Below are 25,446 nucleotides of genomic sequence, written 5' to 3'. Positions count from 1 at the left end.
CTCTGTTTGCACTAACAGACACATCCTGTCTGTTTGCTGAGAGGAAGGAGCTTTCAAATCATGTAAGTTAACCAAACTTTAAACTATACATAAGTCTTTACCTGGTTTAACCTCAATCTAGGTGCATAACTGCGCCAATGTCTTACTCTGCTTGTATGCTTTCTCTGCATCTTGTCAGATAAATGCCTCCCTTTGTTACAATATATATATATATATATATATATATATATATATATATATATACACATATTTATGTAATCTAATTAAGGCTTTAATATAAGTGGCAGGCTTTGATAATCACTTTCATAATGATTAATAAAATAGAGGGTCCTGCATGATAGATATATATATTATACAAGTTAACCCGTGCATGATACTCATGCATTCTAGTCAAATCAAGCTACTTAAGATGTTAAAAAGGTTCTTGTCATGCATTTGGGCCATAGCCCAGGCCTCCTCAGGGGAAGAGCATTACTTCCCGACGCAAGCGCCCTTTTTTAACGTGGTTTTGTCCACATGTCACCACCTCATCATTTTTCTCCATCACCTCATCTTTCATCTTCATCGCCACATCCTTCATCTCCATCGTCTTACTGTTCTAAAAAGGCTCATCAGGTTTCTTCACTGTGTTAAGTATACTACGCATGTGTGTTCATGAGGTAAAATTACCTCACGAAAATGAGTTTGACCCCTCAACTCGTAAATTTAGCCTTTACTACCCCTCCCATGGGGGGAAGGGGGGATGATGGAAGTTAACTGACTTGACTATTCTAATTTTTTTGTCAAATAATGTCAGTATACCAAATTTCAGGTCAATTGGATGAGCTCTTTCTGAGAAAATAGTTTTTTCCACACACACACACACACACACACACACTAACGCACGCCTCTACACATGTGTGTTCATGAGTTAAAATTACCTCACGAAAATGAGTTTGAGCCCTACCAAATTTCAGCCCTTTTTGAATTTTTTTTCCCCACACACACTAAGAATTTAGTAGGTCAGTGTATAACTCTGCCCAGCAGGTGGCGCTGCAACTTGATTTTTTTTTTTTTTTCACACACACACAGACAGACGCCACTAAGCATTTATATATTAGATATTACATAGCTGCACACATATATATGTTCAAAATTGGTGTTATGTTATCAATGTTTATTCTTTATGTTAGGTTTAATGGGCGTTATCATTGCTAGTTTTAGCATGCAGTATCATTACTAGTTTTAGCTTGCGGTATCATTACTAGTTTTAGCTTGCAGTATTACTAGTTTTAGTTGACGTTATCAATGGTATTTTTAATGTGCGATTTCAATGCTAGTTTTAATGTGTGGTCTCAATTTCCTGTTTGTTGTGTCAATACCCATTTTAATGTGGGCTTTTGATGATTGTTTTAATGTACAGTATTTTAGTTTGTGGAAGCAGTGATTTGTCTTATGCAGAAACCTAGGCGAGCCCTCTGGGAGAGCTGTAAGTGTCATACTGTGGGCTATAGCTGATCTAATGCAGGATGTGTCAATGCTTATAGCCTTATACCCAATGGCGTTATTTTACATGCGTTTTATAAAAAGGTGCATGTACAATTTACAAGTACCTGTACTAATATTTATATATAGCACCAGGAGAAAGGATGCTGGGTCCCAGGCACCGCTGAATTGGTAAAAAGAAAGCAGAAAAGACAGAAGAAATACAAGAAAGAAGGTGAAGTATGGCAAGTAAAGAAACGGAGGGGAATGGTGATAGGAAACAGCAATGGAGGGGCAAAAGAATGAAGGAGGGGCACAGAGTGTATGGATGATGACGCAAGGGAACAGAGTGTGTGGATGATGACGCAGGGGAACAGAGTGTGTGGATGATGACGCAGGGGAACAGAGTGTGTGGATGATGACGCAGGGGAACAGAGTGTGTGGATGATGACGCAGGGGAACAGAGTGTGTGGATGATGACGCAGGGGAACAGAGTGTGTGGATGATGACGCAGGGGAACAGAGTGTGTGGATGATGACGCAGGGGAACAGAGTGTGTGGATGATGACGCAGGGGAACAGAGTGTGTGGATGATGACGCAGGGGCACAGAGTGTGTGGATGATGACGCAGGGGCACAGAGTGTGTGGATGATGACGCAGGGGCACAGAGTGTGTGGAGATGACGCAGGGGCACAGAGTGTGTGGAGATGACGCAGGGGCACAGAGTGTGTGGAGATGACGCAGGGGCACAGAGTGTGTGGAGGTGACGCAGGGGCACAGAGTGTGTGGAGATGACGCAGGGGCACAGAGTGTGTGGAGATGACGCAGGGGCACAGAGTGTGTGGCGATGACGCAGGGGCACAGAGTGTGTGGAGATGACGCAGGGGCACAGAGTGTGTGGAGATGAAGGAGGGCACAGAGTGAGTTAGCTGTAAATTATTCTTTGACAGAAATATAATTGAAGAAAAAAAATATAAAAATATTCTTTTCTCTTGGATTTATGTGTATTATTTTTGCAAACAACTTGCTAAGTATTTCCGTCCTGACCTAAATACTTATTACGTTATTTTGACCAAACTACTTATAAAAAAACGGGACTGCTCGGTAATTATTTTGGAGGAGTGCCTTGAAAAAATTATGGAGACTCTAAGGGTGCCAAAAATTTACAAATTTTGGGAACCACTGCCTTAATTTTAGATCTTAGGGGCCCCCCTGTCTTAAGTGCCCCAGGCCCCCCAAAGCCTTAATCCAGCTCTGGGTATATCAGGAGGTCTTCCCTCCTTTAGTTGGTGTGACTGAAATGTAATGGCTTTAAAATGTCTTCCTAAAACGTTTACTGAATATATACCTTTTTCTAGCTTCTTCTGTGTTTGTTAACCATGTCTTTATAGCACCAGAGAGATATGTTCTTTTTTCATTGTCCTTGTTCCAACAAAATACTCCTTTTGGTTACAGTTGTCTCCAAACCAAAACTGTGTAGTTTAAGGCAATGACAATTAAAACTGCCTGAAGATATAAATACGTTGTTTAAAACTACACAGCAAAGCAAGAAAAAAAGAAAGGAAAAAATCAGGGGACCAAAAAGTGTGGGATCCCCCCCCGATTTTACTGGTACCAGCACTAGGCTTTGCCTGCTGGGGCTGGTGTCACTATGGCAGAGGAACACACTGCTTGGCGTCTATTTCCTAGAGAGATGGAGTCTGCACTGAAAGCACTAGGGCCAGTCTCACAATATACACCGCTTTGTAAAGAACATTGTCCATGCCCGCATACTTACATTACCCCCTTAACAGCACCGATAACAGCGTCATGGTTCCCAGTGACGTCATTAAGTCTGGCCGGCTTCTTCATTCATTGCTATTGATTGCAGACGGTGGGCACATCAGTTGTCCTGCAGCCTCGTCGGGAAGGAGCCCTTCGGTGTCAAGACGTCGGGGTAAGACTTGTTGGGGTAGTCAGCGTCGATATGCTGACTACCCCCGTACCACATGAGATATGCTATACTGACACTGTCATGGATAACCCCTCGAGGTACTCCCTAATTAGATATCTTATCATATATTCCAATAGTCATTCAATGTATCACCTCTATTTTGTCAGGAAACCGCTCCTGAACCCCTTTATCAGTCACAAACCGCCCTCTACGCACTTGTGACTTGGAAGCTTACTGTAAGGAAACACACAGGATTCCAGCCAAAATCTCACATTCACCTCTTCCTCTAAGTGTTAGGAGTCAGGGCGGCCACGGGCACCGTCGCAACTCTCTTCTTCTCCCCGACATTCCGGCCGTCTCCATGACGACAGGGGCGTTACATGCGGTTTCTCAACCCCGACCGTTGCCAAGGCAACGTCCAGACGCCGAGTGCTCCAAACGGAGAGCCCCGGCAGGCAGTGCAGCCCGGCGCCGACGCTGATTCTTCCCCAGCCTGGGGGCTGATTAATGTGGCACTTGTTTAATTAACCCTGGCCTGTTTGTGAATGCAGGGCTGAGCCCTGATTGGTTGGAGTCAGTATATTAGGCAGGGAGGGCTTAGCCTCCCTGCTGGTTATAGCGCTTTCTTGCCAAGTTTGCTGACCTGCTCCTGCCTTTGGATTTACTGTTGTGACCTTCTGCCTGTACTCTGGACCTTGCCTGTTTGCCTGTGACCATGGCCCTTAGGCAAGGTAACGAAGTCCAAGGTACAGGCCAGTGACCCTGACCCTTGGAGTGTTTACTGACCACTCTGCTTGCTTGTGACCCTTGACCCTGGATACCGTCTGACTATCCGCTACCTTCTATTCAGCCTCCCGGCCTGCCGCTACAGCCTGTGTTACCAACTCACACTATGCCTGGAGTAAAGTCCCGGGGGCATCGGAGTACCAGTGAGCATATAAAGCTCTAAGGGAAAGGCGGCTGCTATAGGTGAAGACCTCCGCCACCTTGTTCTGTGAGTTGGTGATCAGAACGTCAGCCAGTCCCTTCCCAACTCAGACGCACTCTTCACAACTCTCAGCAACTGCTACCAGCTATGAATAAGGTGCGAAGCAAGCCTATGACTTAATCACCCAATTGCACACACTCTGTGCTCTGGTAACTAAACAGTTAACCCTTCACACCCTGGTTTCTAAAGAGTTAAACCAGCTAATCTGTCTCTTCTAAACAGGCAATGGATTTGTTTTAGAGCAATAAGGACAGAACTATTAAATTGATAGATTTAATATACAAAAAGTACAATGCTTACAGAGAATAAAAACAGTTAGATAAAGATTTGACATACAAGTAAAAAATTGCAAACAGTTATAGAAACAAATGGGATGAAAGTACAGAGCATAACTTCATCATAATCTGTATGCCTGGGGGTAGGCAGAAAAGATGGACAGTCCTTCAATTAGATTGATCCCCAACAAACTGACAACTTGCCCCTTGCCAACACAGGCTTTTTAAGCAAAATGAAATGGGACGTTCTTCACAGGGACGTGTTAATACTAATAGGAGGGCAGGGATGTCCCCTGGGTGTCACTATAGTTTAATCACAAATATTCCCAAAATATTGACCTTTGGGCAATTCTTCACAGATATATCCCAAAGACATAACTCCCCCTGCAATAAACTGGTCATAATCTCCCTCACATTTAAATACCAAACATGATGGAATTATGACAATGTCACATACCTTTTCCAATGATATGTGATTATAGCTGTTCCCGAATACTGCAAGTATCTGTCATTCACAACCCTGATGTGATTTATGCTCCTTGGTATGGAGTGGCACCCAGATTTCCCAAAATATGAACTATGAAGACATTTTCCTTTGAAGCCCATATTTCTATATACCTGTATAGGCTTTCAAATGTGGCCTTTGTCTTCAAGATTCTCACCCTAGGCATATGGCTCTCTCATTTACATTTAGTGGTTATTTGTGTTTACACTACCTATTGAAAGGAAGTCAATTAAGAAGTGGGATACATGATCAAAACAATGGATGTTTGTGATCGGCATATCTTAAGCAGGTCTCTTCAACCTAATTACCTCCTACTGGGGAAATTGTTTCTTTTTTAAAAACATTTGGTGAAACGTTTATCTGAGTTGAAAATCAGGATCACTTCTATGTATCAGTGCAATATTTTATTTGGGCCCTGACATTTAATATTCTATTTCATCATATCAGATTTATGCTCTCATCCTGAAAGACACCCTCAAGGAAAGTTTGTGCATTTTTTTAGTAAGTTAACAAGATATATATTATTCATCCCCTTCAGCATTTTTCACATTTTTGTTTCTTACATCATGAATTCAAAATAAACTTACTGAGGAATTCTTATCACTGACTGATCCACACAAGATACTCTGTCAAATAAAAAAACAGCAACTCTAGTTAGATTTAAAAAAACAAAAAAACAGACAATAATAAATTACATAAATATTCAGCACCTTCTTTTAGTTATTGGTAGAAGTGCCAATAATGCGATACTGGTCCGATATCGCATTAGTGTGTATGCTTTAATGATGAATGATTATCATTCCAAAGCATATCATATCGTTTTAGACTAAAAATGTTATTCAACAATGTTATTCTAATTCTGCAGTGTGTACGTTTTCATGACCGGCAGTGTCCATAGATATCTATGGAGTGTGCAGAGTCACAATCTTTTCAGCTAATGGTTATGATAGATGAAGAGCACAGATCTGAAGGTAAATTGTGTAAAATATGTTTAGTGTGTACTAGAGCTGGGCGGGTCCGGTTCCCAGAGAACCGAACCCACCCGAACTTTGGCTATCCGAGTACCGAGCCGAGGAGCTCGGTACTCTCCCGCCCGCTCCGAATCGAAATCGAGGCCGAACATCATCGTGACGTCGTCGGATCTCGTGGCTCGGTTCTCACGATACTTGAAGATTATAAATACACGCCTCCATAGCAATCCATCGCCATTTGACAGAGGGAGAGAGCAGGGTGTAGTCACAGGCTGATTAGAGCAGGGACAGAGAATACAATATTATTCTTGCAATTGCTCTAACAAAAATCGCTAGAGAAGAGAGGAGGATAGAGGTTTATAATTTTGTTTTAATATTTACCACTCCTCAGTGCTTTTGGGGTGTCCCCCATAATTGTGCATAAATATTTCTGGCTGTCAAAAGTCATATCTGTCAGCAGTATCTACCAAATAATTTTTACCACTACAAGTGCTTTGCGCTCAGAATGGATTCAAAGCAGTCCACATATGATCAGAATGAGCAACCAGGTTCTGTCACCAGTCCTGATGTTAGTGTTCCCAGTACGTCATCTGGCCAAGGCGATGTCAAACAACAGAGTGTTTTCAAATTAGTGCAAAAAACAAAAACCCCCAAAAAATTTACTGTGTTGAAGCGAAAACGAAGTGTTACTGAGCAAAAGTTAATTGCTGATAAAAAAAAAAATTGCCAACATGCCATTCTACACACGCAGTGGCAAAGAGAGAATGAGGCCTTCACCTTTGGCTATTCGTGGCAGATGCCAAAAAGTTACCCAGCCTACAATTGGTGCACAACTACTGTTACGCGTCAAAGCCGAGCTGCAAGATAACAGTGAGGCATTACAGGAGAATATTTGCTCTGATTCACAAATGACAACAATCCCTGTGGAGAGTCCATCCAACAGTGGGATGTCTAATCGTGAGCATTCTGCTGATGTGTGCCTTAATAGCCCGAGTTTAGCCGGTGATACCCAAATTGAGGATGCCACTATGGAATTAGAAGAGGATGAGGGGGAGATTTGTGTAGGTGACGAGGGCGCTTATGAGGATGTTGATGAGGATGAGGTTGTTTGTGTAAGTCCTGCACCAGTGGCAGCAGTTCTGGCACGTGACAATAAAAAGACCATTGTCATGCCTGGCCATATAACAAAAAAATCCACATCTTATGTGTGGAATTATTTCTACCCAAATCCAGACAACAATTGTATAGCCATTTGTAGTGTATGTCAAGCCACAGTCAGTCGAGGGAGGGACCTTAACCATCTTAGAACCTCGTATATGTTACGCCATTTAACGAAAGTTCATGGCAAAGTGTTGGGAAAAGCTGAAAGTTCTTCCCAAAAAAATACAAGCACTCCATCATCAGCTAAGACCCTCCGCTCACCGACGGCTACAAAATACACCCACCACACCATCCTCATCAATATCCTCAGTAGCGCTCGGAGTTAGCCCGGCATCCCACTTAAGGCTGGATGAATCCTGCACTATTATTGATTCCTCTGAATAAAGCGTTAGTCCAACTGCTGCTGCTGTTGCTGCTGCTGGGGGTGAATCGTCATCCCATAGGCAGGTCAAGAAAATGAGCAGTCCTACACTTCAGCAATTAACTGTGAAACAATCATTTGCGAGGGGAAGTAAAGATGACAGCAGTCACCCAGTCGCCAAGCGAATCACAGACGCCATGGCTGCAATGTTATTGTTAGATCTGCGTCCAATCTCCACAATAAACGCAGCTGGTTTTTCACAGTTAATTGAGGTTTTGTGTCCGCATTACAGAATTCCATCGCAACACCATTTTTCCCGTAAAGCAATTCCACAACTATACCAAAAAGTGTGTAAAAATGTAGAGATTGCGCTGAAAAATGCCATTCTACCCACTGTCCACTTAACCACAGATATGTGGACAAGTGGAAGTGGCCAAACCAAAGACTATATGACTGTGACAGCCCACTGGGTTGGTCATTCACCTTCACCAGCAGGAACAGCAGCAGCATGTACACCACTACGTAACATTTGTCACAGGCAGGCCACTCTTTGTATCACCGGCTTCACTAACAGGCATACGGCTGGCAATTTGTTACGCAAACTAAGAGATGTGATTGATGCATGGCTTATACCACTCGGACTCTCCCCAGGGTATGCCATTTCTGATAACGACAACAATATAGTGCGAGCATTACAGCTGGGTGATTTCCAACATATTCCATGTTTTGCTCACAACATCAACTTGGTGGTGCAGAGCTTCCTACGAAATAACCGCGAGGTGCAGGAGATGCTTTCGGTGGCCCGTAAGATTTCAGGCCATTTCAGGCATTCAGCCACAGCATGTAGGAGATTACAGCAGCTCCAAGAGCAGTTTAACTTGCCCTGCCACCAACTTAAGCAAGAGGTGGTAACTAGGTGGAATTCCAACCTGTACATGCTTCAGAGGATGGAGGAACAGCGCAGAGCCATCGAAGCATATTGCACAAGCCATGACATTGGGAAAGGAGGGGGGATGTATTTAACTCTTGCACAGTGGGGAATCCTTTCAGTCCTGTGCAAGGTGCTGAAACCATTGGAAGTTGTGACGTGTGAGGTGAGTGCAGACTCTGCTAGTTTGAGCCAAGTCATTCCTTTAATTAGCAGCTTGAGAAAATGAAGGAGGAGCTGAAAGCAAGCAATTCAGCAAAGTATGTTGGCCTTGTCGATCAAGTACTTAATTCGCTTCACAATGATCCTCGAGTTATTAAGATCTTGAACTCGGATCAGTACGTTTTTGCCACTGTGCTTGATCCAAGGTTTAAACCCTACATTGAGTCTTTACTTGTAAATGAGCGAGATGTGAACTTTTGCAAGGAGCTATTGCTCAGCAAGTTGGCTGCTGAACTGGGCCTCGGCTTGACAACATGTCCTCCTTCACGTTCTCAAGCTGCTGCTGCTCGTAAAAAAATAAAATTCCCAAAAAGAAGCAGGGAAGACGCAGGTGGCAGACCAGAACAGTTTAACATCTGGGCTGGTTTGATGGATTTTTCTAAAAAATGTGTCACTTTGCCCATAACTCCATCCAATACGAGTATAAACATGCAAAGGATGATGGAGGATTACTTTCAAGAGGTAGTTGATATGGAAATCTCAGACAGTCCATTTTCTTACTGGGAAGAAAAGCAGGCCATTTGGAAACCCATGTACAAACTTGCTTTGCAATACCTAAGCTGCCCACCCTCCAGTGTGTACTCTGAACGAGTATTCAGCACAGCAGGGAACTTAGTCAGTGATCGCCGTAGAAGGTTACTTCCCAAAAATGTGGAGAAAATGATGTTTATAAAAATGAACTACATCTTCCACGAGGGAGGCCTTCACCATCCAAGACATCCAAGCACTGACTGTTCTCTAATGGCGGATTCAAGCGGCGATGAATTGATAGTCTGTGATGATGTACACACTGATGAGGGTGAGGATGAAGCTGAAGATGATGACGATAACATCTTTTTAAAACTTTCTATGTAAGTGTAGAGTGCAATCTACCCCCAAAGACGAAAGGGACTTGTGGCATTTCAATATCACATTCCGTCTTGAAAGGCTGCTGTTTGGGAAATTTCTCCTTAAGGGTAGGGCGTCATACACAGAGTGACCCCAAACTGCCTTTGTCCATTTCTCTTAATATTGTACAGTCTATAACGGCTGAATTTTTTTGTATTTTATACAAGTGGAGGGGAGCCTAGAGAGACAGAAACCAAACTGGCTTTCTCCATTTAAATTAATATTGTACAGTCTATAACGGCTGAATTTTTTTGTATTTTATACAAGTGGAGGGGAGCCTAGAGAGAGAGAAAACAAACTGGCTTTCTACATATCAATTAATATTGTACAGTCTATAACGGCTGAATTTTTTTGTTTTGTAAACAAGTGGAGGGGGGCCTATAGAGACAGAAAGCAAACTGCCTTTTTCCATTTCTTTACATATTTAACTATAAGTGTAGGGTGTAATATACATCCAAAGATGATGGCTGCATTGCCAATATGCATAGATGGAGAGGAAGACAATCTGTTTTGTGTGTATAATAAATGAAGGCCTACCAACGAAGAATTAAACTGTTTTTTGGATGATTTATTACCTCTACAATTAGATTACTTATCTCTAAAACAGTTGGAGCACTAAATTGGGTTAGTTTAGACCCAAAAACATTGATTTTCCAACAAAATAGCAAAACAAAACCAAACAAAACCAAAACCAAAACACGCTATGGCGGTTTTGCAGAACCAAAACCAAAACACGGGGGTCAGTGACCATCTCTAGTGTGTACAGATGAATCGACACGCTGATCGGGATCTTATTTTTTTAATCATTAGTAAAATCGTTGAGGATATTGCATCGGGAGAATTTTTGTATAGTGTGAACCCAGCCTAAATCTTTTCCAAATTTCCACATCTAGACACTGCAATTTTTTGCCCATTTTTTGCAATATTACACTATAGGACTAAGGTCTGGGCTTTCACTGGGCCAGTAGGACGTTGATTTTACTGTATTTTAGTCACTCTAATGTTGCTTTTGATGTATGCTTTGGGTTATTTTGCCAAGGCTCAGGTCTCAGACTGCAGCAGGTTTTCCTCCAAGCTTAGTCTATATCAAGTTTTCCAGTCTTTGCAGAGAAGCATCCTGAGTGTAATGCCCCTAACACCATGCATCATGGCAGGGGCAGTGTTCATGGGATGATGCACAGCATGGCACTTAGAATTCAGGGAAACAAATTCAATCTTGCTATCATCAGACATATACCATGCACTTGGAATGTGTGCGTTTCCCACATGCTTCTGGCAAACTCTAGGCAAAATTCCATGTAAGCTTTCTTTAACAATAGTTTGTGGAACAAACCTGCCCAGAAAGAGCATGTCTGTGAAATGCTCAGACTATTATTGTTTCATTGATAGTTTCTCCCACCTCTGCCATATAGAAGACTGTAACTCTTTCAATGTTGCCATAGGCCAACCTAACAAATGCCCTTCTTGCACAGAAGCTCAGTTTTGGAGCAGGGATTGTTCTAGACAAAATCACAGTTGAGCCATATTCTCTTAATTTATTTATTATGGACTTGACAGTTATCCAGAGGATATTAAAAATCAATTTACCTCATTCGCTTATTGGTGCTTTTTAATAACCTTTTCTTAGATTTGCTTCTCTTAGCTTTGTGTCGAAGCCAAGTTGAAAATGCACATTTTGGTGTATCTTTACAAAAGAAAAATTTATGTAATAAATTGTCATCTGTCTATTTGCAATTAATTAAGAAAGGCTTTCGTTTTTTATTATATTTGACATTACAGAGTACTTTGTGTTGATCATTGGTAAGAATTCATTATTAACTTAATTTAATTTTATGTTGTAAGAAAATAAAATGTGAAAAATAACAAGTGGGTGAATTGTTTTTATATCCACTGTAATCTTTGTGATAACTACTTGACTTACAGAGCTTTTAACTTTCTAGACAAAAATATTATTTATTTTGTATTATTTTTTACATAATCTTTTTATTGAGAGGTGCAGGAAAACAATACATCAAGTTATAAAATATCAGACACAATCAATTCCCCCCGAAGTACTGCCGCGTAAAAAGTATTATCGTAATTACGGTAATATTAACCCGGCTTTCTGCTCCCAGCTCAGGGAGCTGCGAGCAAAAAGCCGGCGTTAAAACTACTGTAATAACGGTATTTACGCACACTATTATAGTAAAAACGGTAATAGTGCGCAGACCGCATTAACTTTTCAAGTAACACGGCCAATTGAATTCCCTCCAAAATGTTAACAATAATCGACCTTTCAAAAGGACAAAATATGATTTATCTAAAAGGAGTTATAAAAAATATATTTAAACAAAAAATGCATAGCCAAAAGCTTCCAAACATTCTGGGAGATGTTTTTGTTATCAGCAATTTACTATGTGTAACACTGATCATTATTAATGTGTGATCATAGCAAGTTCAATTTTGTGCAAAGTCTGTTAACAAGTTTCAAAATTGTAAGGGGCTGCAATTCAAAGCTGAACTCAGTCCAACTCCGTGAAAGCAGGTGACTGTAGGCTAAGCCAAATACTCAAGCTGACATTTATAAAGTGTTTGGTTGCCCTAAACATAATGGCAGCCAACCAAGTGAATGCCGTTAAAACCTTAACTTGTTTTAAATTTAAATACACCACAGGATGTTAAAAATAAATATCTATTTTTTTAATTCCTGTTTGTAAATCACAACAGTTAAATAAAACAAACATCCTCAAGTTTAATTATGGTTGCTATCAGAGGTTACAGCGAAGTAAAATAAACTACAACAACTACTAAATTTAGCAGTTACTAAAAATTAAGAGTGATTATGAACAGTATGCTAATACTCAGTGGCATAGAAATGTATGCATTTACTAGTGTGTTCAACCCACTGTTTCCAAAGATGCCATGTCAACCAGTGTCCGTATTTCTGTTCAGGAGTATTCAGTTTGTGTGGTGTTGCCGTTTTCATAATGCTGTCTCCTCTATATTTTGCCTCCAGTCAATTGAGGTCCAAAGAATTGTCCTCCATTGATCTCACTGACTGCAAGTACAAGGGCTCATTACCCACTGCATGTCAAACATGTTCATGTTTGGCATGTGGTGGCATCGGCATTTGAACTTGAGGGTACCTGGCCTAAGATAGCACACCTCACTCTCCTATAGGTGATAGTCATTCAAGTGCTACCACATCCTCTATGATCAACTGTCCTACTTCTACTTTACATATCCTCAGTGTAAAGGCCTGCAGCAGCATTATTCCTCAGTATAAGTTCATTAACAGCAAATTGTGATAACATTGTAAGTATCAGTCCTGCATGGTACAATCAATGTATAGTGACTTTGTTGGGCCTTTCACAAACATTCATTGATATTCCATTCAGGGGAACATGCTTGCAGCATGCAGTAACTCTCTACTGGTGAGTGTGTGTTACAGTAATCTGGGCAATAATGAAATAAAACTTATAAGCTCCATATTGACGATTGTAATATTGTACCTATGTGCACAGGACCACAACAACAAAGCCACTGGTCACACAACTCCAGAGTGTCTGGTAGAGGTGGCTGACGTGGGGACTCTCATGTCTTGCTCTCAGCTACATGTGTATTACACTAAAGTCATATAACAGCATGACTCTCTTCGCTGCTGTCTTTATCTCGTCCCCTATGTGCTCTGGCTAAAACTCCCCTGCCACACTTACCCTCTTGTCAGCTGGCACCAAAAGCTGCACCCACCGTTCTTGTGTCAGTCAATTCAGCTACAGCAGCAGATACACACATACAGCAACAAGGAAAGCGGAACAGTAGCGAGTGACCAATCACAACACAGCTTGCCCTCTAGCGCCGGTGTCAATCACAAGCCGGAGTCCAATGATTACCCGAATGGGGCGTGTCCGCTGGGGTGATGACGTAGAGTAACTTGACAGTGGTTCACACGCTGGTTTTGCGGGGCCACGGATACAGGGGCTAGGGTGCAAGTAGGGAATGAAAGAGCCGCGGTTCATCGCGGTGACCTGCGCTTTACTTCTAGCAGGCTGCGGACATTACCTTACATCGCTTTCATCTGTCTTTGTTTACATCTGTTTATCTCGCGAGAAGATATCCTGGTAGGGTGCACGTGTTTCAAACACATAACAGTCATGTCATGTGTGTCCTGTCTCAGCTTCTGTCTGTTTATTATAACAGTGATGGACAACAGGTAATACTCCACATTTACCTGCAGCCCTTAGTCCCTCCCTGCTTTATTGTCAGATTTGTTTGTTATTGCTTGTAACACTTGTTTAAAATGCCTGCTGATATATTATTATAGATAGGTGTTTCTTTGTTTAAATGCAGTATTTAAACTTATTACTGAAATTAAGGCTTATTTTGCAGCCCTTTAGAGGGCTGCTCAAGATTGCCTATTCTTGGTTGATGATAGACTTTAGCTGAAGAGCTGCTGGTTGTCTTTTAATAAACATTTAAAAAATATTTTAGTATACTTACGTCTTTACCGTACTTGCCCCCTCCCTCTTTACCATACAGCCCCCCTCTCTCCCAGAGTGTAGTAAATGCCCTCCTCAGCACAGTAAATGTCTCCTTCCTCATCCCGTGTGCGTAGTAAATGCCTTCCTCCTCCTCTTGGTGCAATAAATGTCCCCTCTCTTTCCCTCAGCGCAGTAAATGCTTCACCCCTCCCCTCTTGCAGTACATGCTCTATTTCCCCCACTCATATCACAGAAAATGCCCCAATTAACTTTGTTGTTGACATGATGTGGAGGCTCCCAGTCACTGATTGTCTGGGGGCGCACCACACAGTGATGACGTCAGCCAATCAGTGCCTGGGAGCTGCCACATTGTTGAGGGATGGGAGTCAAACAGTTAGACTAGGTGGCCTGGACAGTCTAGGGGACCCAGACAGACAGGGTTATGTCCAGACACCCTACACCTACAGGGTGTAAACACGATTTGTAGAGGGGTGTTTCCACACCATGCCGCCAGTGGGCGTAACAAGCATGCATGGGGGCTTGGCTATAATTTTAGACAGTGCTTGTCTGCTCTCCAACTTTTCCTATCCCCATAATATACATGGACAATGCTGCGTGCATTACTGTTATGTACACGCAGCTCTCCCTTTTCAAGCAGAGCCGTGTGAAGCAGGGGCAGGGTCCAGCCACCTCAATTATACAGTGCCCAGGCTTGGGGGTTTCCAGGCACTAGGAAACCCCCCTCGGATTGCCTATGACCTATACTGTCTGTACCCTTTTGATGGCTCTGGGTAGGTCACATATGGGCATTGGGTATGATTAATCAAGTAAGCCAATTTTAGAACCTCTAAAATAAAAACAATGGATAATTTACAATGGAGGGATACTATTGTTATAGACGTACCATGGATCCCAGCTGCCGGATAGATAACAAGCTGATCCAAACTTGAATAAAGTGCAAAAAAAAAAGGGGGGAGGGGTATCCAAGCGCTCAAAAACAGTAAGTTAAAACATAAACTGTATATAACCAAGCTGGAAAAATAAATAACATTTTACTTCAAATTTCTCTCACTGAAAAAAAAACAAAAAATCTGGTTACAAGCCAAGATACATATACAGTGTTGAACATAAGTGTAATTCAGGGCACAGATGTTTGGTCTCTCAAAAATGTCTAGTATAGTATTGTCCCAAATCATTAAAAGAGTCCAACCATAGGGTAACTCTCCTATTCCACCAAAATAGGTCTGAGCTGGTGCTTTCCGGAATGTAGGGCACAAGAGTTCCAAACATAGAAAATAACAAAGGTTTAGGGATGTGGGCGAATAGCGCCCAGAGTACTTGCGGTATATTGGAGGTAGAATGAAGAATCTCCCTGCTTCAACAGGGGTAGCCGATCCTTAAGTGTCTGCAGTCAGCCAAGGAACTTGCTGTGCGTTCTGTTTCCTGTATGCAAATGTCCCGACCGGTTTCGTCACTGTTGTGACTTTATCAAGGAATGTATCATTAGTGTCTAATTACTTCCTTTTTATTACGGCAGTATGTGAATTCAGTGGCTTTGATTGGTTGCAGTCTCCATGTTGAAATTCTTATGTATATATGTGCTGGAGAGACCTCTGTAACCTCCAATCATAAAAGGTACAAAAACACTTAAGACAATTGGCCAAAATAAAATAAAATTATACATAACTATCTAACATGATGATAAGTTAATATGGCTTATATTCAAGGTATAAAGCTGATATATACATAAGGCTGATATTGACAGGCCAAAACTGATTGTGAAAATCCCTCAATAATATGTATGTACAATAAGCCAACAAATATTAGATTATCTACAGATGTCCTGTAATTCGTATAACAATGCAGATTATAATCAGACCGTGTCTAACTTTCTAAAAGGGGGGATATCGCAATATCTATATATGTCCCATAATTCATGTAACTAAAGATTTTATATATACTGATTCTAAGGAGATGATAAAAAGGGTTTCTCTCCTTATATATGAACGTATTAATGGCCTCCTATGGATAGGAGCACATCAGATAGGCAGGGTGGGTGGTGAAGAAATCCCACGTCTCTGGTCATCTACAGTACCAATGGCCAGATTAAGGGGGGGCACAGGGGGCAGGTGCCCCGGCCCCCATCTCTCTGAGGGCCGCCCGCATGACCCCCTCTGCTGACAGCCCCCCGCCACCCGCATGACCCCCTCTGCTGACACAGAGTGGGCACATGCGTCAGTGGGAACCCCGCCGGCCGTCGCATCTGACAGCTGTCAGTTGCTGCGGTTGCTGTCAGACAGTAACTGACAGCAGGCTGACAGATGCGGTGGCCGGCTGGGTCCCCATTGATGCATACGCCCACTGTGTGTCAGCAGCACCGCGGCTGCTGTAATATCTTATCTACAATGGCTGAAATGGACTCCTCCTCTGCATGAAGAGAGTAGGTGAGTCACCTACTCGATTATATATATATATATATATATATATATATATATATATATATATATATAATCAAAAAAACAGGGGCGCTTCCATAGTGTATTATCCAAGTAAAATGTTTTATTCCAAACATTAAAGTAGCACGTACCAGATGATAAAGGTATTCAGGCATAAATAGTACAACAGCTCAATTCTGATATTCACATACGAACGGCACTATTTGAAGCAGCTCAAAATCAGAGAGTCTCCACGATCACCTCTACGCGTTTCATCCCTTAGGACTTCGTCAGGAGGCGTGGATCTTTGTATCACAATTCACCTATTTCTAGGGAGTGACTGATTTATTCACAGGTGGAGCACTCTCCACTAATTTGATATAATTTCTTAGTAAGTGCACAAATTAACAATCATTTCAAGATCTATTATATAACAGGCTAATATACTAATTCGTACATACGCAATTTAAAACAATATAATATAACTATTAAAAATAGCCATAGTAATAAAAAATAGCCATAATAATAAAAATAATAAAAGGATTTCTTGAAAGGAATTTCTTACACCTTGGGGATTAAATGAAGGATGTGAAATAACACCATTTCTATGAATTTTCATCTGTTTAAATTGTCCTCTAAAATTTCTGAAAGTAATGTGTCTTTTTTGTGGCCCGCCTGTTGTTTTTTGTCTTCTGTTTTTTGAGAGGACCAGCAAGTGAATGCAGGGAGTGAGAACCAAGGGAAACAGATTGTCCTCTATCATTTGGTCTATGCTCGTGGATTCCTATTATCCAGACCTGAGGTGGATCCAGAGTACGGTCAGCCTGATCATTATATCTGCCTAATTTCATCACATATTTGGTACGGGGTTTTCTTATCGTTGGAGTCACCTCTACATTGTATATCATTGATAATACACTATGTGTGGCGCCCCCTGTCTTTTTGTAATATATATATATATATATATATATATATATATATATATATGTGTGTGTATTAGTGGATTCAGAGGGGCACAGAGTGAGTTAGCTGTAAATTATTCTTTGACAGAAATTTAATAGAAAACAAAAATATAAAAATATTATTTTCCCTTGGATTTATGTGTATTATTTTTGCAAACAACTTACTAAGTATCCTGTCCTGACCTAAATACTTGTTACGTTATTTTCACACAACTACTTATAAAACAGGACTGCTCTGTAATTATTTTGGAGGGATGCCTTGAAAAAATTATGGAGACTCTAAGGGTGCCGCAAACTGCAAAAGTTTGGGAACCACTGCCTTAATTTTAGATCTTTGGGGCCCCCCTGTCTTAAGTGCCCCGGGCCCCCCAAAGACTTAATCCAGCTCTGACAGTACCAGATATTCCCCTGTCCTTTTGGGACAGAGTACTAAACTAGCCCACCCCATTTGGCTTCCAAGATCGGAAGGGTTTGGGCTAGTGGTGAGGTGGTGGTTTGACCGTAGGTACCAGAGGTGGGTCCTCATCCCGCCACCCTGTTCCTAAATACAGCCCAAGATCTCGAAATCAATGTTCAGTCCATTAGGGGCCAATGTTTGCATTTCAAAAATGTTCCATTTCTTCCTTGTTAATTTTTTTATTGAAATTGCCTCCTCTCCAGTCTCTCTCACTATTTTAATAGCCATAAAGGATGATTGTGTTTTAAATTTGTAGTGCTGTGAAACACTGTGTGTTTCTAAACCTTTTTTGATGTTCCTTATATGTTCATTCAGACGTACAGATAATGGTCTAATTGTTCTACCTATGTATTGTAAATGATAGGGACATTCAAGGAGGTAAATAACATCCTTGGTGTCACATGTCATAAAATCCTTTATGATGTATAGAGTCCCTGTTTTGTTTGATTGGTACTGTTGAATGGGTTTAGTGTTTTTCTGGCTGTGGTTCCTGCAGGTAACGCATCTTCCGCAGGGAAAAAAACCCTGTAGATTGATGTTTGGAGGTAAGTGGGGATTGTATCTGTTTGGTAGGAAGGAATTAGTCACTAATGATACATCCCTTGATAAAGTCACAACAGTGACTAAACCGGTCAGGACATTTGAATACAGGAAACAGGAAGTAGCACGCGTTTCACAGTGGAACGCACGCCCACTTTTTTTTTTATCTTAAAAGTTTTTATTGAGTTTTAGTAAAGAAAACACATAAGCATAGCAGTAATTAACAAATACAGTGCATAGTGTACAGTTGAATGCTCTCTCAATACTGCTAACAAACAAACAATAAAAAAAAAGATATATATAAAAAAAACACACTTAACATAGGAATATATGTAAGACGTAGACAACCAGGGGAAGGAAGGGGAAGACAAACAAGGGGGGCATTGTCAGCGAGAAACCAGTCAATAAACAAGAGTACCAGTAAAATCATTTTATGAACAACAAACTTTAACGCCCTGCAAGAATGTTCAGCTTAATATAATAGAAGATAGGAGTTAGACCCAGAACTATATTTTGTAAAATACTCATACCATGTGAACCATTTAATCAGTGGTGAAGAGGCCGCTGCTTCATAATCAAAACCAATAGTTTCCATCTCATAACTGTGTTGAATTTTGTTAATAATTTTAGAAAGGGGCGGGGTCATAGGGGATTTCCAATTCTGAGATATTGCAGCTCTAGCTGCGATGAGTATATGCCCAGTGACATAGTGGTTGTGACTGGAGTTGAGGAGGGTAGAGGTGTAACAGTGCAATAGCTGAGGATAAAGGTAAGTTAACCTTGGTAACCTGAGTAATTAACTGAAATTTTTCAGTCCACAATGGTTGAAGTTTAGGACATTCCCAGAACATATGCAAAAGTGTTCCAATCTCCCCACAATTTCTCCAACAATATTTGGTCTCTGAGGGGCAGATTTTCTGGAGCTTTTCTGGAGTGAGATACACCCTATGGACCATTTTAATCAACATTTCTGAATGGTTGATACATTTTGACATCCTGTATATATTCCGATAAATTTTCTCCCACATCTCCGTTGATATAGTAATGACTAGGTTCTTTTCCCAGACAGCCTGGATCGGGAGATCTCGATTGTCAACAGGGGATAACGAAAGCCTATACCAAGTGGAAATACCTCCTGCATGAGAGGTAGGGGAAAAATATAGCACAATACTGGGTGGAGCTGGTCTCAGAACCGATGGGTATGCAGGCCAGGATTGCATCCAGTGTCTGATTTGGAGATACTTATAAAAATCGCGTGGTGGAATATTATACCTGTCCTGAACCTGGGAGAAAGAGGAGATTAATCCTCCATCCATAAGATCCTGTATCTGCCTAGCTCCCTGGGCATTCCAAAAATCGAGACGAAGATCTGAGATCAATTGTACTAGTGCAATTATGGGGAGACTAGAGGAGGGAAGGTGATAATCTGGTAAAGACGGCAACATTTTGTCCCAGGTAGAGAGAGAATCTCTAAAACTTCTAAGTGTTGGGGCGGGCTGCGATCTGCTGGGTTTATCCAACCACAATAGGTCTGGTAATGGAAATGAGGAGAGACTAAACTGCTCAATGTCCACCCAGGGCTTTCTTAACGGGAGAGGGGCATGCCAATCTCTAAGTTGATCCAAAATAGCCGCATGTTGGTATGTTTCTAATTTTGGAGTAGCCAGTCCACCTTTTATTTTAGATCTAAACATTTTATCTCTTGAAAGTTTAGGTTGTCTATTGTTCCAAATGAATTTAAACGCTGTAGTATAAAACTTTTTGATCAGAAACATGGGCACTAAATAGGGGATGCATCGAAACAGATACAGGATCTTTGGAAGGAGCATCATCTTTAGAGCTGCAACCCTTCCCATCCAAGAAATCTCAAAGTTTGTCCAGGCTTTTGTGAGCTTATCGAATTGGCCTATCAGTGGTTAATAATTATGCTGGATGATCAGGTTAGGGTCTGAGGGTATACGTATACCTAGATATGTCATATAGGAGGAACACCATTGGAATTGATATAGAGACTTAAGGAGTTCCACAGTGTCATGTGTGAGGGCCACCCCTAGAGCTTCGGATTTGGTAGAATCAAGCTTGTAATATGATACCTCTGAGTATTTTTGCAATATGCGAAATATCTCAGGCAGGGAAGACTCAGGATTAGAGACATACAAGAGAAAGTCATCAGCAAATAAACACATTTTATGCTCATAAGACCCAATAGTAGTCCCTTCCACCTTTGGATCCAATCTAATTTTAGCAGCCTGGGGTTCCATAGCTAGAGCAAAAATCAAGGGGGATAATGGGCAATCTTGCCTAGTGCCATTGCTAATCTGGAAGGCAGAGGAGCTAAACCCGTTGCTGCAAACCCTAGCCAAAGGATTAGTGTATAGAGTGGCTATAGCTTGGAGAAAAGAGCCCCTGAAACCAAATTTAGTGAGGACAGCCGTTATATAGTCCCAATGAATTATGTCAAATGCCTTTTTAGCATCTAAGGACAGCAACAGGAGGGGCCTAGAGCTAATTGAATGAGTCTCAATAATATTCAAAACTCCCCTTATGTTAGCACGCCCGCTTTTGATCACACAGCAAGTTCCTTGGCTGACTGCAGACACTTAAGGATCGGCTACCCCAGTTGAAGCAGCACATGCGGAGATTCTTCATTCTACCTCCAATAGCACAGCGGCTTAGTGGTTAGCACTTCTGCCTCACAGCACTGGGGCCATGAGTTCGATTCCCAATTCTCTGGGTGCTCCGGTTTCCTCCCACAATCCCAAAAACATACTGGTAGGTTAATTGGCTGCTATCTAAATTGACCCTAGTATCTCTCTCTCTCTCTCTGTCTGTATCTGTGTGTATGTTAAGGAATTTAGACTGTAAGCTCCAATGGGGCAGGGACTGATGTGAATGAGTTCTATGCACAGCGCTGCGGAATTATTGGCGCTATGTAAATAACTGATGATGAAGTACTCTGGGAGTTATTCGCCCACATCCCTAATCCTTTGTTGTTCTATGTTTGGAACTCTTTTGCCCTATATTCCGGAAAGCACCAGTTCAGACCTATGTTGGTGGAATAGGATAGTTACCCTATGGTTGGACTCTTTTAATGATATGGGACAATACTATACTAGACATTTTTGGGAAACATCTGTGCCTCGATAATTGATGCTGAGATTACACTTGACTTGTAACCACATTTTTTGTTTGTTTCAGTGAGAGAAATTTTAAGTAAAATTTTGTTTATTTTTACAGCTTGGTTATATACAGTTCATGTTTTAACTCACTCTCTTTGAGCGCTTGGATACCCCTCCCCCCCCCCCCCCCCCTCCCACACACACACACTTTTTTTTTCCATAACAGTGCAGGTTTTCCAGGTCACAAGTGAAATAATACAACCTGTGGATCTTTCAAAATGTGTCAGTCATTAATGAATACACCGATGCTCCAGCAAAAAGTTATGGAAGCAAGCAGTTAGTGGTCGCTGAGGACTATGTTTGGGAAACACTGCCATAGAGGCTGCATACAAAACTCTATTGATTACTGAATTTTGGAAGGTTTTGAAGCTTTCTTACAGTCACTAGCAATCTGAAGTTTAGCTGCATTGTAAATATGTTGAATCAGTTTATCTGAAGACTTATCTATGGACCTGACAGGTTGGTAGATCAGTGTGGGTTTTGGGCAATTTATTACTAATATATACACAAGGATTAATCAGGCGCTGTGAATCATATATAATGACATGTGATGATAGATCGCAGCTCCCTAAGACAGGTATCCAGAACTGTCAATATAAACATATATGTCAAAAAAAGAGAAGAAAATAGGGGCGCTGTATCCAACAATAATATTTAATATTCCATAAAAATACAATAAATCTAGAACAAGTATAATACAAGTATATACTCAATAAATGTGACTGCAGCACTAGCGCAGTAATAGATCTCTTTAAAACAGTTGTATATCACTAAATAGCATTCTCATTAATACACTCCCTTGCCTCGGAGGTTGCAAACAGGTATCAATTACATGCATTCAGAGATGATAATATCACATGTAGATCTCGTACTGGTATATAGCATGTAAATAGCCGCTGCAGTGAATTAGGACACTGGGAATCCTTTACCATAAATGGACAACAGGCAGTCTTTTCATATAAGCATTGGTAAACTCTCCTAGTTTTGCCGAACACTCAGCGGCCAAATGAGCATGTAGACAGACGCTGCAGTAGTTTAAAACAAGTGGAAGTCCTTTGCCATAAATGGACAGTAGGCGGTGTTTCAATTCAAGATTAGTACGCTCTCCTAATATTGCGTATAATCAGCGGCCAAGTGAGGTTGAAATTAGCATGCAGTCCGGCTGCAGCAGTAGTGACAAATGATCTGTGTCGAAATAATGCCCACTCTTCACGGCCCGTATGGACAACAGCATGGAGGCAATGGAACATAGAATCCACTTACTTGGAATGCAGCTAAATACCCCGGGGTATGGAAGGAGAATGCTGAACTTAGCTGTATTGGTAGAGTCAATATAGATATACTGACGCATTTCTCCGTGTCAGTCACGGTTTCATCAGAGGAGTATTACTAATGAATTTTCCACATGCCATTTTAAGCCGGTCCGTGCATCACATGACACTAACCGGCCAATTAAAAAATAGTGATTCCAATCGTTAGTTTGTTTCTAAATCGTGTATAGCTGGAGCTAAATAGATACATACAGAGTAGTTACTTAAATTAAACTGAAAGGCAATCAGAAATAGTCCAAGTTTAAAAAACATCTAATATAAGCAAATGGATATTAAATAAATAATGGTAATCAATGTATGAATACTACATAGACAACTATATACACTTAAACATAAAAAGTAAAAATGAATGAAAATCTTGAGCCACATGATCTCATCATGATCCCAACTTTAAAAAATTATTATGGGACAGTATAAAAAATGTAAAATTATAATATTATTGAAACCATATGAGACACCCTTAACCTGATTACATCAGGTGGTCTCCCATCCAAGTGTCGGCCCTACCTAGTCCTGCTTAGCTTCCAATTCGAGCTTAATGAGAATGCTATTTAGTGATATACATCTGTTTTAAAGAGATCTATTACTGCGCTAGTGCTGCAGTCACATTTATTGAATATATACTTGTATTATACTTGTTCTAGATTTATTGTATTTTTATGGAATATTAAATATTATTGTTGGATGCAGCGCCTCAATTTATTCATGCATTCTAGTCAAATCAAGCTACTTAAGGTGTTAAAAAGGTTCTTGTCACGCATTTGGGCCATAGCCCAGGCCTCCTCAGGGGAAGAGCGTTATTTCCTGACGCAAGCGCCCTTTTTTAACGTGGTTTTGTCCACATGTCACCACCTCATCATTTTTCTCCATCACCTCATCCTTCATCTTTATCGCCACATCTATCCAGATGTCTATTCAGACACAGGGATCTCTCTCAGCGGTCCTGAATATCACACTCCTCTCGCTCTGTCACCCCCGGCAACCACCGACCACTCCCAACTGTCATCCCCCGGCAACCACCAACCACTCTCAACTGTCACTTCTCCTTCAAGAAATATATATATATTTTTTTAAAATCTTTATAAACACTTTTAACAAATTAAATTAACAAATTAAAAACATGTTAGTATACCAAATTTCAGCCCTTTCTGAGGTTTTTTTTCCACACACACACTAAGAATTTAGTAGGTCAGTGTATAACTCTGCCCAGCAGGTGGCGCTGCAGCTTGGTTTTATTTTTTCCACACACAGACAGACTAACACACGCCACTAGGCTTTTATATATATTATATATATATATATATATATATATATATATATGGCTCCTGGCAGCAAGGATACCATTCTTCCCCGATATTAAGGGTGTTATGCTTGGCTCAGGAGAATATAAGCTCAGTTTATTTGCGGATGATATCCATTTTCTGCCTCCCACACTGGGTCTCCCTAAATGTAACTTCAACGTTTCTTGGCAACAATTATTTAAAATAAAGTATTTGGGGGTCTATATAACTTCTAGATATAATACTTTGTATTTAGAAAATTTTCCCCGAATCGTAAAACTAATCAGGTGGAATCTGCTCAGGTGGCAAAAATGTATTTATCTCCTGGTTAGGCAGCATCGTCACTCTCAAGATGAATATCCTGCCTCGCCTACTTTATCTTTTCCAGACACTCCCAGTGAAGGTACCCAGATCTATTTTAATACAGTTACACCGCTGGTTTTCCCAATTTGTTTGGCAACATAAACCCCCGTGCACCAGGTTTACCAGGGACAGAGGGTTTCCAGATATTCGCCTCTCTTATATTGCTATCCATCTAAGCCAGGTTGCAGAATATTTTTCAAACGAACACTGTCTAAGATGGATAGACTTGGAGCCCTCCTGTTGCAGGGTGTCATTTATGACTTTGGCGTTAGGCATCCCAGCGGGTGACAGCTCTCATGCAATAAGATCTCACTCAATCACATCCTTGACATGTCAAATCTGGGACCACTGCAAGTTCCATTTCGAGACCACTTCTGCCCCCAACCCCATAACTCCTCTCCTGGACAATCCTGACTTCTTCCCTGTGCAATGTCTCTCAGGTGAAAAACTATGTCGAATCTCTTCCTAGGCCTGCTATAATGACAGCGCTAACGGAGTCTCTTTGCATTCAAAATCCTCTTCAAAAGGGAATTATTTCTATTCTATTCAACCTTATTACCACCTCTAAACAGACAACAGATTTATCTGGTGTCATGAACTTAAGTGGGAGACCAATTTAGATAGACCACCAGCTGAAGACACCTGGACAACAATTAGAGAAAGGATCTCCAAGACCTCTATTTCCTCCCTGGTGAAGGAAAACACTTATAAAATATATTACCTATGGTATTTGGTGCCTAATAA

The 25,446-nt window shown here is 41.1% G+C and overlaps 1 protein-coding gene across 10 annotated transcripts in view; it reads right to left on the bottom strand.

Annotated features, from left to right (window-relative positions):
* BCAS3 (BCAS3 microtubule associated cell migration factor) overlaps positions 1 to 13,761 on the bottom strand; it is a 1,120,339-nt gene extending 1,106,578 nt beyond the window's left edge. For 3 of the 10 annotated variants that reach the window (XM_075195325.1, XM_075195326.1, XM_075195327.1), the window contains exon 1: positions 12,581 to 12,734. In XM_075195325.1, the coding sequence (XP_075051426.1) occupies positions 12,581 to 12,598 (18 nt within the window). In that variant the 5' untranslated portion in view covers positions 12,599 to 12,734. Of the gene's footprint in view, positions 1 to 5,751; positions 5,791 to 12,580; positions 12,744 to 13,390; positions 13,717 to 13,736 lie in introns of those variants that run through there. The other 7 variants (XM_075195323.1, XR_012688055.1, XM_075195324.1 and 4 more) reach the window with 7 other exon arrangements.
* Between the last annotated feature and the right edge of the window lie 11,685 nt (positions 13,762 to 25,446).

Source organism: Mixophyes fleayi, chromosome 2, assembly GCF_038048845.1.
Source record: "Mixophyes fleayi isolate aMixFle1 chromosome 2, aMixFle1.hap1, whole genome shotgun sequence".
In the NCBI taxonomy this organism is placed as follows: Eukaryota; Metazoa; Chordata; class Amphibia; order Anura; family Limnodynastidae; genus Mixophyes; species Mixophyes fleayi.
Note: the sequence above shows the minus strand (reverse complement) of the source record. Positions and strands in the feature narration are given on the sequence as shown.